Here is a 14,625-nt window from a genome sequence, read left to right as displayed (position 1 = left end):
CATACAGGTTTCTGTCCAGCTAGAACCTACATACAGGTTTCTGTCCAGCTAGAACCTACATACAGGTTTCTGTCCAGCTAGAACCTACATACAGGTTTCTGTCCAGCTAGAACCTACATACAATTTTCTGTCCAGCTAGAACCTACATACAATTTTCTGTCCAGCTAGAACCTACATACAATTTTCTGTCCAGCTAGAACCTACATACAATTTTCTGTTCAGCCTTAACCGCAGTGCCCACCACTGGTAGAACCTGGCAATGGAGGTCTTCCAGGGATGGACACATGTGATCTGGCCATGTGATGTATCATTTTATATGACTTATTTGCGATGTCATGTGTAATTTTATTGTATAACTAATACATTGTGATTTTTACTATTGGTGCCTAAAAAAAGTCCATGATATTCTGGTCTCTATTTCAATCTCAATGATGGGCCGTGGCACAGCTCACCATGGTATATGCACTTGTGGTACCACCCCTCAGTAGTGTACACAATTGTTCTGTTCATTCAACCGGCTATGTTTCAGAATGCAGAGTCTGGGTTGAAGACTGGCAATGTGGAGGGAGGAGAGAAAACGGGCAAAGGCGCCTAGCATGCTGTGGTTCTAAAAACGGCAAGTTCCAGAATGTGTTGGATGCCAAGGTAAAGGGTTGACCAATTCTGAAAACAAGCCAGTGACTAGATGGGGGGACTGCTGGGCATCACGTACAAGTAGTATAAGTATATACCATGCTGAAGCTGACAATTTAAGGCAGTCTAACTTTTTTGCCCAAAAGGAACTCTTGAAGCACTTTTCAGATCCCAGGAACACCTACTAAAATTCCTAAGTGTCAGTGGAACGAAGGCCTTACAGTGGGAAAAACCTTGGTGGATGTCCGCATCCCATTCCCTATACTTCCTGTCACAGACAAGGTGGTGAACTCCCTTCTTAGTTGTCCCTTCTACTGGTGTCCCCACTGAAAGATATCTCCTCACCTCTTGTTCTGGGGGCAACTCTAAAAATGTAGGACTTCCCATCACTTACTCTTGGCAATAATGGTCACCAGTACAAATTGATCTCTCCCCAACAGAGGCTCATAAAGAAAAAAATTGACAGACCTTTGTACTGCAAAAACTCCCATCACACTAAACAGCCAGAGGATGACACCATAATTTGATCGATAGCTGCAGCCTCTGTCAAGTCCCCCCCTCTAGCCTGCTTACTAGCCTATAATTAACCATATCCAAAGTTGGGAGGCTCTTAAAAAGGGTTCTCCCTCTTACACACCCCACCTATTCAACTTTCCTTCACCCACACTAAGTGTTAGGGTAGTGATGCTGTGCAATGCAACAGACATACCAGAGGTGTAAAACAATTAGGGGGTCTCCCCAAAAACTGCACAATGAACTCACCGAGGTTCCCTTGCTCAATGGTCAGGACCACTTCGTCCATAAGAAGGTATCGGAATTCCAACTCTTCCTCACAGCATTTAGCTTTGAGGGCTCGCAGAATCTCCTGCTGAGGGTAGTCATCTTTTATCCTTCTGTCTGTCAGGAACCAGATACGTCCGGAGCTGCACATCTTCAAAGGCCCTGGTATGTACAGACGGAGATCGCCCTAGGACGTGGTCTGAAATATAGCAAAATAAGGCCGTTAGAAAAGCAGAACTGGAAAGATAGGCAAAACATCCAAACACTGGTCCCAATTGCTCTGGAAGTGAAAAAAAAAAAAAAAAAAAAAAAAATTACTCTTCCCAAAGGCAACTAGATACTCCCTGAAACCACCTAAAGTGAAACATGCATTTCCAATCTAAAAGCAATGCTCACACAAAAAGGGTTTCAAATGTACGAAAATCTGTGGCGGTAGCCAGTCTTTTCTACAGAGAAAAGGGAGCAAATGATTGTGTGCATGGGCCACTGACATCAGTTGAACAAGGATGATCACATGTAAGGGACGTCTCACTGCCCATGCTTCTCAGTCTTGGGGTTGCCATACCTGGCTCGCTGCAATGATTAGGTGAAGGTTGGGCACTCCCTGCGGTCTATATTAAAAAGTAAAGTAAAATATTCTAAAACTGGAAGTGCTTAATGCACAGAGGTTCTCCATCTTGTCTGAAAGCACCTGTCGTGAATAAGACGTGCCCAATCTCAGTAAGGCCCCTTTCACACTATTCGTCCGGATTCCGTTTTTCTCAGCGGGGGATCGAGCCGCCGATCCCCCGCTGAGCAGCAGGACGACAGCTGTGTCTCCGCGCTGTGTGCGGAGACACATCTCTCAGTTCCCCATGCATCTCTATGGGGGAAATCGGATGGGAACGGACAGTCGGTCCGTTCTCATCCGATCCGCTGGACGGATGGAAAATAGGGTTTCCATCTGTCCAGATTTGACGGATCGGATCTGTTCGGATGTCAGCGGACATGTCTCCGCTACCCCATAGGAATGCATGGGGGGGGGGGGGAACCGTTCAGATCCGCCAAAAAAACGGACAGGCGGATCTAAACGGTCCGCCTGTGTGAAAGGGGCCTTAGGCAAGTGGCATTTACCTGCATTAAAGGCTAATCACCATTGTTCCTATAGAATCAAGTCTATCTATATCTATCTATATATCTATATATATATATTAGGGCTGCAACGATTCTTTTCATAATCGATTAGTTGGCCGATTATTGCTTCGATTAATCGACTAATCTGATAAAAAAACCTAAAAAAAAAAAAAAAAAAAAAGTGTATAATTTAGTTAATATTCTTGAATATCTATATGTAGTGGTAAATATAAATATCCAGCTATATAGTTGGATATTTAATCCACTCTGAAACAGATATATGTATTATTAGAGGTTTAAATGTGGTACATAGCAGACTCCGAGATCAATATTTTTAAAAGACATAAAACATTGTTTTGCAAATTTTCAGACCGGATTGGTATATAATATTTATGATAGCCTCCCTTATTAATAGGCAGGTAGCTGGATACAAGCTCCCTGCACCTGCTGTCACTTATGCTGGCCATACACAAACTACATTTTTTTTTAGAAAATTTTTAAAAACCTTCATCCGATTTTTCTAACCATTAGTGTATATTGGTGTCCGGTGTCAACCACAGTGACAGGAACATTTGAAGGAACAGAATAGAAAACTTCTCGATCAAACAAATCTTCAAATCGTTTATGTGGTTTTTGCTCAGAAGTTTTATTCATTTTAAAATTTATAGTTAAAAGCAAGTGGAATTTTCAAACACTCGTCCATTCAACAAATATACAAATCATTTTTGAACAAATATAGATGCAAATATTTTTGTCCAAAAATCCAATACATGTATGGGCAGCAGAAGACCTTTAGTAGCAGCAGCATGCTTTTTTTTCATGTGTATGTATATAAAAAAAATATGCCGAGAAGTCGGATATGCAGGATATTTTAACTGGGAGTCAGACATGAAGGTATATAAAGGGTGGAGGGGGGAAAACAACATTTATATATTAAAGTAGTACTAAAAGCTGAGACTTTTTTTCATGGATATAATCATTTTAAATATAATGCACAATACTAGTAAACTTTTACTTTAAAATGTAATTGTAATGCCTTATATCACCTCTAGTCTATCGGCCTCCACCTTCTCTGGGTTCAGATGCTGATCTTCCCAGCACAGAGCCCTTAAGGTGATTGTAAACGTTGGATTTTTTTCTTTTTTTTTTAATCAAACGGTTCTTTATTGAACAGAAAAAAGAATGTAAATAACAGTAACAGGGTATTACAGTAATCCACAAATAATTAGCCAAGCAATGATCAGAACATCTAGGCGTGAACATCAGAAGGTAATAACAGCAAGTGCACATTCTTGAAAATATCTTAGACAAGTAACAACAAAGTGGAACAACTACACGACCTTGTAAAGCGGGAAAATCAATAGCATTGTGAACGATCTATGGACCATGGTATTATGTAGGAGGGGGGGGTGGGACACCAGGACCTGCACATGTCTCCGGGGCACGAACCCATCTGTCCCATATCTTAGTAAATTTTGTGGGACATCCACGATGCGTATACAGAAGTTTTTTGTACGGGACAGTAGCATTGACCTCCCTCAGCCAGTCATGAAAGGTAGGAGGTCGGTCTCGCATCCAACTTCTCGCAATCAGCTTTCGGGCAGAGAACAGGGTCTCATGTAGGAAAACAGTAGTAAACTTATCCATGCTGACATCAGGAAAAATTCCTAATAGACACGGTTTGGGGACCAGTGAGAGGGGAGAGCCCATGGTGTCATGCAGGAATTTGACTATCTGTGCCCAGAATCCCTGAACCTCCGGGCAGCTCCAAATCAAATGGTAAAAGGTTCCCCGTTCCCGTTTACACATAGGGCAGGCGTCCGAGGTGTCCCGTCTGTATTTGGCCGTCAGAATAGGGGTAAGGTATGCTCGATGAAGGATATAAATCTGCGTGAGGCGGTCGGACAATTTAGGGGAAGCCAATTTACAAGTGTCAAGGGCATCACTCCACTCGTCATCCTCCAGATCTCCCACGTCCTCCTCCCACCCAGCCTTAGGAGCATAAGCCAGAACAGTGGATGCCGGCTCGTGCAACATAGTATATAAAATTGAAATGAGGTGACCAGGGTTCGAGCAACTAACCACCTCCAGCACAGGAACAGGAGGAAGTTCGGGCAGAGGCTGAGGAAATTGTGCCTGGAAAGCATGTCTCAGTTGGAGGTAACGATAACGCATATAAGGGGGAAGATGGAACCTGTCTGAGAGGGACCCAAAGCTCCTAATAGTACCATTAGCAAGGATATGTGACAAGAAAATGACACCGTGTCGGACCCATACATGCACATCCGGTACAGTCAGGAACTCAGGGAGGGAGGCATTACACCACAAAGGGGTATATTCGTGAAGGCCCGGGAGGGACAGCTTGCACGAAACCACGTCCCACAGCCTCCGATAGTGATACAACATTGAAGTCCTGCTGTCCCTGTTAACCGCTCCCCGAACACCCGAAACAATGACAGACAGCGGATCTGGGAGTGCATGGGTCCGAGACGGCGCAAGGAGCGCCAGGAATCTATCCCTATCAGATGAATTAAAATGGAAAAAATGAGACAGCTGAGCTGCAATATAATATAAATTAAAATCCGGGAGAGCCATCCCTCCAAGAGTGGTAGCATTCTTCAGCTTCCGCCAGGACAGCTTGTGCCTGGAAGTTCCCCAGACAAACGGTTTAAGAAGAGATTCCAGCTGAAGAAAGTATCGGAGTGGAAGATACATCGGGGAATGCCACAAGACATAGAGTAGTTTTGGAAGCAACACCATTTTTATGAGGTTGATGCGTCCCATAACCCCCAGTGGCAGTCGGGCCCAAGTTTGAGTCCGTGTTTTGACCATGGTAAGGAGAGGTAGTAAGTTGTCCGGGACATAATCAGACGCCCTCTTTGTGACGTGAACTCCCAAATACCTAATGCGGTCCACTCTACACAAGGGGAACTCCAGGCTATGGGGAATCGACGAGATGTCGTCAATGGGCAGGATTTGGGACTTATCCCAGTTGATTTTCAAGCCCGAAAAGTGGCCATAGCGGCCGATCAGGGACAGCGCAGTATGGAGAGAAGCCTCCGGGTCCGCAAGAAACAACAGCGTGTCGTCCGCGTACATGCTAATTCTTTCCTCAAAGGGCCCTACACGTAAGCCGCCTATATCCGGGTGGGTCCTGATAGCAATGGCCAGCGGTTCCGCAACTAGAGCGTATAACAGCGGGGACAGCGGGCATCCCTGGCGCGTCCCTCTGCTAAGGGGGAAAGGATCAGATGTCCAGCCGTTAGCCAACACTCTGGCCACCGGGGCCTGGTACAGCACCTGCACCCAGCGGACAAAATGGGGGCCAAAGCCAAACCCCTCCAGGCATCGCCAAAGAAACCCCCACTCGACCGAGTCGAAAGCCTTGGCGGTGTCAAGGGACACCACCACTCTAGCTCCCACATTGTCATGCGTGGCCTGTAAATTCATAAACAGCCTTCGCAAATTGAAGGAAGTGTTCCTGCCGGGCATAAAGCCCGACTGGTCAGTGTGGATCAGGGAGAGGATGACCTTGTTAACCCGAATGGACAAAAGCTTGGCCAAAATTTTCACGTCCACCTGGAGAAGGGATATGGGCCTATAGGACTCTGGACGTTGCGGATCCTTACCAGGTTTAGGTATTAGAACCACCAGCGCCTCTCTCATGGACGGGGGCAGGGTAGAGGTCTCGAAGATACCAGTAAATAGTGCCAACAGGCGGGGAGCCAAGTCTTCAGCGTAAGTTGCATAGAATTCAATTGGGAGACCGTCGAGGCCGGGCGACTTGGCTCTCGAGAATTGCGATATGGCCTCCATGATCTCCTCCACCGTAAGCGGGGCCTCCAAAGACTCCACCTGCTCGGCCGACAATCGGGGAAGCTCTATGGAGGCCAAAAAGGCATTCATGGGGGAATCATCCGCCGGGGCCACAGAGGTGTAAAGATCCTGAAAGAACACCCTAAACATATCTGCCACCTGCCTGGGGTCTGCGGTCAAGGAACCCTGTGGTGAGCTCAATTTAATCACCACCGGGGGCCTGTCTTCGCAATGTACCAGATAAGCCAGCAGCTTACCCGCACGCTCCCCGTGCTCAAACAGTTTCTGCTTCTGAAAAAACAGCTTCCTACGTGCCCTTTCGTATTCCATCTGTGCCACCACCCTAGTCACCAGCTTGAGCTGGGCGGCTCCCTCCGGCGTTGGAGCCGCCTGAAAGGCCTGCTCTGCCGCAGCCAGGTTGCGCAGGGCTGCATTATAACTCTCTGAAGATGCAGCCTTGATCTTATTGATTTCCTGCGTTAAGTGGGATCTAGCATGTAGCTTAAATGTCTCCCAGACCACCGACGGGGAGGCAGAATGCTCATTCTCCGCGAAAAACCGTCGCCAGACCGATGATACATCCGCCTCCTCAGGTAGAAGCCCAAGCCAATGTGGGTTCAGCCTCCACGCCGGAGGAGGGCGGTCACGGCCAAAACCAATCTTCACCCAGTAAGGACAGTGATCCGACACACCACGAGCCGCAAACCCCGCGTCCATCAGACGTGGGAGAAGGGAAGGGGATACCAGGATAAAATCTATGCGAGACATGGATTGACGAGCAGAGGAATAACAGGAGTAGGCCAGCTTGTCAGGGTATTTAGCTCTCCAGGTGTCAAATAAATTAAATTCCGTCAACAGTCTAGCAAATCTGGTCGAGGTAGGTAAGGGAGAAGACGGGGGCACCGTATGAAGTCTGTCCAAACTGGGATTCAGGGTATTATTGAAATCCCCTAACCAGAGCACAGGTATGTGGGGGTTCGACATCATATAATCTAGGCCCTCCATGAGGACAGTGCACGAGAACGGGGGGGGCACATAATACGCCATCAACAGAAAAGGCTCCCCGCACAGCAGCACAGAAAGAAACACATATCTACCCTGAGGATCCACCAGGGACCCCCGGAGCTCAAAGTGAACAGTCTTGGCCACTAGAATAGCCACCCCCCGTGAATGGGAAGTGTACATAGAGTGGAACGTCCAGCCGAGCCACGGGCGACGGAGAGCCATCTGAAGCCTGCCTTCCAGGTGGGTCTCCACCAACACCACAACATCAGCACGCTGGCTTTTAAGAAAGGCAAACACCGCCGAGCGTTTAATCCTATCACCCAGGCCCCGGACGTTCCATGTCAGAAATTTAAGTTGGGCCATAGAATTTCGGTATCAGCCAGCCGTTCAGGAGCCCCGGGAGTCCCACAGGACCCGCAATAACAAAAGGCACAATGCGTCGTATGGGAGCGGCCTCGGCCAGGCCCAGAAATAGTCGTTCCATTGGTACTGTAAATAGCCGTGGTACATTAAACATGGTAAACAATATACGTTCCCACAGATACTGGTCAGTTATGAACAATAAAGAAAACAATTCCCCCCACCCTGCCCTGCACCAACCCAAACACGTGCGGGCTTCCAAATCCCATACCCAACCACAACAGAGTCTGGACCTGTGAAATTTGAGAAGATGAGGACCACAAAAAGAAACCCCCGCACAAAAATGAGGGGGAAAACAGGTCCAGTGTCTGGCCCAGGAAAACAACAGCCTGAGCATATGCCCCCACTGTCCACACAGACAGAGAAGGGGTGGTTGGTGCGCGGCTCCGCCTAACACAGAGCCCCCGGGCGAAACTTCGCTGGGTAGCAAATGCACAATTGTAGGAAAGCTAGAAAAAGAAAGAGGGAGTACCGAGAGAAAAAGAGGAAAGAGAAAGAGAAGAGAGAAAAAAAAATAAATAAATAAATAAATAAATAAATAAAAGAATAAAAGGAGAAAAAAAAGGGGGGGGGGAGGAAATGGGTAAGGGGAGAGGAAGAAAAGGGGTAAGGAGAAAAGAAAATCAGGAGCAGAGACAAAGATCAGAAAACAACAGACAAGAACGGGAAGGGAAAGAGGGAAAAAAGAACAGAAACCGAAAAAAGGGGAAGAGAAGAGAGGTTGGTAAGAGAGAGAAACAAGCGAAGAGGACTAGGGCCCGCCGGCCAGAGAACCTCACGGGCAGCAGCAAGCAATGACACACATGGAATCATAGAAGGAGATAGAGGAGAAGGCAGATACAAACCACATTCACCGAGACTAAGAGAAAAGGGGAGGAAGAGACACAAAGCAACATATTCAAACATTTCAAAATACTAAGGCACACGGGAGAATTGCACGGTCCTCCTCCAGACCAGGGGATGGATCGTGGACTGGGCAGGATGCAAGGAGGATTGTAGGGCAGCGCTGGAACAGTCATAGTCACCTTCCTACTTGGGAAACAGGATGTAAACCCCTGAAAGGGGAAAAAGCTGCCAAGCAAGCAAAAGTGCCAACAATCCAGTCACCAACAGAAAACGGAGAGAGAGGCAGGGAGGAGAATTCAGTTCCGAGTGTCCAGGCGCTCCAGCCACGCTATGGCAGCCTCAGGGTCATCGAAAAAATGAACTCTGTCACCCCCCTCCACTCGCAGCCGAGCCGGAAACAACATAGCATATTTTATGTTCTTGACTTGTAGTCTTCGTTTGGCCTCAAGGAAGGTCTTGCGTTTCTTCTGCACCTCGGCCGAGAAGTCGGGAAAAATCGCAATCCGGACGTTTCCAAAAGGGATATTACCCTTTTCCCTGTTAAGACGCAGTATGGTGTCTCTGTCTCTATAGTTCAACATCTTGGCAATAAAGGTGCGGGGGGGCGCCCCCTGTGGAGGGGGCTTCCCCGATAAACGGTGGGCCCTTTCCACTGTAAATGTGGGGGAGAAGACCTCTCGCCCATACGTATCGGTCAAGAGTTTTTCTAGGAAATCCGCCGGGTCTCTGCCCTCTGCCCCCTCCGGGAGACCAACCAACCTGATATTACATCGTCTCAGTCTATTCTCCATGTCATCCTGTTTGAGCAATAGCTGGCTCACCTGAAGCTGGAGACGCTCGGAGACATGCTGCAGGGGGGGCAGGGAATCCTCCACACCGCTGATCCTGTGTTCAGCCTCGTCGACCCGGTCTCGCAGCTTCTGTTGGTCCTGGCGGATCAGGGAGATGTCGACCTTAACCTCCTCTATTTTGGCTGTCAGGGAGGTCTGGCAGAGCGAGATCGCATCCAAGACACGAACTGTATCTGCAGCCGCTACGCTGCCTCCCGCTCCCGCCTCGGCGCCATCTTGGGAAGAGCCCTCCTTCTCCTGGCGGCGATATTTGTCCAGTTTAGCCACGGTGTCCGTGGGTTTTTTCGGCGGCGACATGTCGCCCAGGAGTTGGGGCACAAGGAGGATGCCGTGGAGCCGAAAGAGACACCCGGGGTTCAGGATAAACGGGAATAAAGGATGATCTGCCGGCGGAGCTCTAGTCACTAGCGTCCTACTTCATGCCGCTCCAGGCCACGCCCCCGGATTTTTTTCTTTTTAACAAAAATCTTGTCATACTTACCCTCTCTGTGTAATGATTTTTCACAGAGCAGCACTGATTCTCCTCTTCTGCGCCCCCCCCCCCCCCACGGCACTTCTGGCCCCTCCTGCCTTCAAAGTGCCCCTATAGGAAGCAGCAAATTATAGTACAGTATAGAGTGTCCCTATAGCAAGGTTAAAAACCTCTGCCTTTAGAATCACATGGTTCCTTCTCTTGCCCAGGACTACATTTCCCATGAGGCATTGCTCCTCACACATTCACAAGTTCTCTCATCTACTGACATGTATGGATGGTTTACTGAGCTGTATGTGCGTTGCACTGTATTTTCTGATATGTAAACAAATAATGCATTCTGTATGCAGGACAACTAATCCGCTGACCGATTACGAAAATAGTTGACAACTATTTTCATAATCGATTAGTTGACGATTATAATCGATTAGTTGTTTCAGCTCTATCTATCTATCCATTATGAGTTTCACTTTTTGAATTGAATTTCTGAAAATAAACTTTGATATTCTTTCTAATTTTATAAGATGCACCTGTATATAATTTTTAAAATCTAAAATATATCTTTTTTTCAATATAGAATATATCAGATATTTTTTTGCATAGATTGTAGGATTCATGAGCAAGGCCCTCCTATTCCTTCTGTACTGAACTGTATTGTAATCATACCATCTCCCTTTATTATTTCAGGTTCTTATATTTTATATAGGGGCTGTCAATTTACGCAGCGCTTTACATATACATTGCACATTCACTTCAGTCCCTTCCCTCAAGGAGCTTACAATCTAAGGTCCCCAACTCACATACATACACAGTAGGGCCAATTTGTTTTTTTATATACAGGATCCAATTAACCTACCAGCATGTCTTTGGAGTTGTAAAGCTCTACGTAAACTGTTGGCGCTATATAAATCCTGTATGAGGATATACCTACCTATCTTAGCATCAGTCCACAAGCCAGGCAGATACAGCACTAATCCGGTCATATCTAAAAAGGTGAAAACTGCTAGCTCAGTCGAGCTAAAAAGAAGCTCTGAGTAATGTAAAAATACACCCAGTGTATTGATGTAACTTAATTGATCTTATTGCAGCAAAGCTTTAGCTTCACTAATAACTGCAATGTGCGAAATACAAAAAGCCAATACAGAGAACCTATAAAATTTATACTTAAAAATGGATTCTGGAAAATAATAAAATGTGAGATGCCAGCAAATAACTTACGTTTAATTGCATATTCATTGAAAAGCTACTACAGGATTTCCTCTAAAAGCTTAGAAGTGTATATAATGCTAGCAGTCGATTGGTAGGTTGCTCATATAGACAACGTTTCATGTTGCATTAGAAAAATATTGGATTATTACAGTCGATATTTGGTTTCCTTGCGATGCAGGCTGGGGGTGCTGACGCAGCTGTTCGACAGCCCCCAGCCGCAAAGAGATGCAAGACTGCAGACAATGGGCTCAGTGTAATGGTAGAAGGCAGCCACATGCCGCCCCCCCCTCCCCATCCATCCTGGAATAAGCCACACAAAAGATATGAAGGGACTCTGCAGCATCCCCCCCCCCCCCTTCTCCAAGCAACCACACCCCTACAGGACAGCCCACTCTTCATCAGGCAAGGCTCTAAAGCATTAATCACTGTATAGAGATGCTTGAAAGCAGCCACCCCCCCTGCCTTGCCGATACAAAGGCTCTTGTGAACGGGAGAAAGTGAAAAATATAAGATCCCAGCCCTGGATACATTGCTAACCAGCACAATGCTGGCGGGATTGACTTTGCAGACAAAGCCCAGCCTCCACGACATAAATAAGGCAGACAGCCCCTTCCTGTCTCTCAACAGTCCCTGAAGCTGAAACACAATGCAGGCAGCTCCCCCCCCCCCCCCCACCCCCTCCACCATGTGCGTCGACAAGGAGCCTGGAAACCTGATATAGCCTTTTGTAAGCAAGGCAGTGGCAGGGAGGGGGTTAACCTTGCTGAGTAGCATCCTAGTCACCCCCCCTCCAGATTGTCCACCTCCCCCCACACTAGAAGCATGCAGGAAGGGATACAAAGATGATAAAGGGTTACAGAGAAGATATTTAACAGCCACGTTGTACATGCAGGTCCAATCCTCCAAGCAGATGCAGTGCTCTCTTCAATCTCAATTCCAGGCTTTTTCAATCACCGCCCGCCTCCCACCCACAACAGCATCATCCGTGCCACGAAACCGATATGGAAAAAAAAGTTATCTATAAATACCTTAATGGGTTACTCAAGCCCAAATCTAATACAGCTCTCCTAGCAGAAAAGTAATCACCCATCTCTCCGGCATCGTAGAAACTCCGATCAGTAGATCTTTTAAGCTTCCCACTGGCCCTCAGACCTAAGGTGGGGGATCGGCCCCTCTATTCTTCATTTACACATCAGCCTATAGCAGAAAGAGGAAGATAACTACCCCAACAGCCTATACCATGCAGCAAGAGGAAGATAACTACCCCAAAAGCAGAAGGAAAGGTTAAACAGCAAAGGTGGTGGCATGGTCCGATCCGGCCATTATAGCAGAAGGAAAGGTTAAACAGTAAAGGTGGTGGCATGGTCCGATCCGGCCATTATAGATATACTAGTGGAAGACCTCTACCATACTCGACGTGAAATACCGGTTTTCAGTGGTCTTTTATTTGCAGTTACATACGACTTCGGAATTAAAAGCAGCCATGAAGTCTGAACAATGCCATCTAAAAAAGGGTCCACCTTTAGGTACGCTACATTAAAGCACACCAATTCCTACACAACCGGCAAGGATTAGGATGGCTTTTGGCCAGCGAGTGTGTCACGGCCATCAATTCAGTCCATAGAGGACATACAGAAATTATTGTAGCACCATCCTTAGTCCACAGAGGACAGGGAGGTGACAGTCACTGAATGTTCCATGGCAAGGGTGCTCAACCTGTGGCCCCCGCTGAGCCTTCTGATGTGGCCCACGACCTCAAACCAGGGAAGCACATGTTAATTGCCCTGGGATGGTGGGTCAGCAAGCCCAGATCGTGAGTGCATGAAGCCCGAGCTGGCAGCAGAGAAAGCAGGCGGCCGTGGAGAGCTTTCTGAAACTGCATTATATAGGATTTGTATAGCGCCAACCGTTTACGCAGCGCTTTACAACTTGACGGTACAAATACAATACACTTTAATACAGTAGGAATAACAGGGCTCTGCTCGTTAGAGCTTATAATCTAAAGCCTCGTACACACGCAATGAGTTTCCGCCGACCGGTCGTCCATCTTGTCCAGAGTGGTGTTTTGTTGGTTGGAATGTGCTCTAGACTGCACACGAATTTTCCCGCACGACAGAATTCTACTTCAGACGTGATGTCATGTGTTGATTTGCTTTATTTGTGTTCTTTCATCTCTGAGCATGCCTAGTCTTGCTCATAAGATTTTTCCCCATCGAAATCTGTACTAATGAAACGAAAAATCGGACGCGTTTTGATGGTCGACAAAAATTATATAGCCTGCACACCAGGATTTTTTCGGCCGAAAAGTCGGAGTCGGTTGTCGGAAGCATCATACTAACCAGCCGAAAATCGGCAGATCGGTCGTTGGACGAAAATTCCCGCTCGTGTGTACGGGCCTTAAGAGACCTGCAAGATGTAAAATAAGTCTATGACTCAATGCCATAGAGGTGGTAGGCGGTGTTTTCATTTTGACCATTATAGTTGTGGAGTTACCCTGTCCCTAGATGGAAATGGTCATGTGGAGTTACTCATTCTCTCCATTTTCTAATGTTTAGAAATGGTTATCAGATCCGTTATTATATTGAGATGTAGGTGGTAAAACCGCATATTTTATTGTGGCCTGTGGCCAGTTATCAAATTACTTAAGTGGCCTTCAAAAAGTTTGAGTACCCCTGTTCTATGGAGTCCCCCCACTAGACGATCCAACCCTTTAATTAGGTTTGGACTAGGAAAATCCTACTGGTTTTAACAGGGTACTGGCTTTGATGCTGGGCACATTCTATCTACCCCAAGTCTGGAATAGAATGGGTGTTTCAAGCCAGTAGGTTGGGCAGGCACTGTGCCTAAAAAACGTCCCCCAAAGAGAGCCAACATCCAGCGATAGGCATCAGATGCTTATCTCCGTCTGCCAAGACGCTCTTCGCATTGTCTATGGGCAATCTAACCATGCTGCAAGAATGCAGTGTTTATAGTTCAGCATATTGCATTACTTCATTGGCTGGGCGCCCTTTGCTTCATCACAGCAGACATAAACCAGATGATGGGCATTGTGAATCCGAGAGATCTGCAGACAGGGTTTGCCATAGAGAAGATTACAGCTGAAATCCAGGCAAACTGTGATATACACAGATTAAACACAATTAGAGTAATCCTGTCCATCTAGTCCTGAGATTTACACAGCTCTGCCACACAGCACTGTATGACAGTGCAGGGGACGTGACTTTGCCCCCCACCCCGTAGTTTACTAACACGTACAGGTTGTATCCCTCCCGCAGCCAGAACTGGGCAGTTAAAGTAGAATTCAAGACTAGTTCGGTTAAGAATTCAAGTCTAAACATAACTAGCCACCAAAATGCCCCCCCCCCCCCCCCCAACATCTATGCTGACTAACCTGCGTAAGAAAGATACCTACCTATTGTCAGCCCACTTCTGTCCAGTCACGTGATCCCCTGTGCAAGCCAACGATGGCTACAGGGGAGA

General features: G+C 46.9%; 1 protein-coding gene across 1 annotated transcript in view; it reads right to left on the bottom strand.

The window, feature by feature from the left end:
• RIMKLB (ribosomal modification protein rimK like family member B) overlaps positions 1-14,625 on the bottom strand; it is a gene marked incomplete at its 3' end in the record, with an annotated part of 114,334 nt that overhangs the window by 27,666 nt on the left and 72,043 nt on the right. Inside the window, exon 3 of the mRNA XM_082267328.1 lies at positions 1,396-1,612. Coding sequence (XP_082123454.1) covers positions 1,396-1,564 — 169 coding nt within the window. The 5' untranslated portion in view covers positions 1,565-1,612. The remainder of the gene's footprint in view (positions 1-1,395; positions 1,613-14,625) is intronic.

This window comes from Pelophylax lessonae (assembly GCF_965119305.1).
Source record: "Pelophylax lessonae genome assembly, chromosome: 9".
NCBI lineage: Eukaryota > Metazoa > Chordata > Amphibia > Anura > Ranidae > Pelophylax > Pelophylax lessonae.
This window is presented reverse-complemented; position numbering and strand designations above follow the sequence as displayed.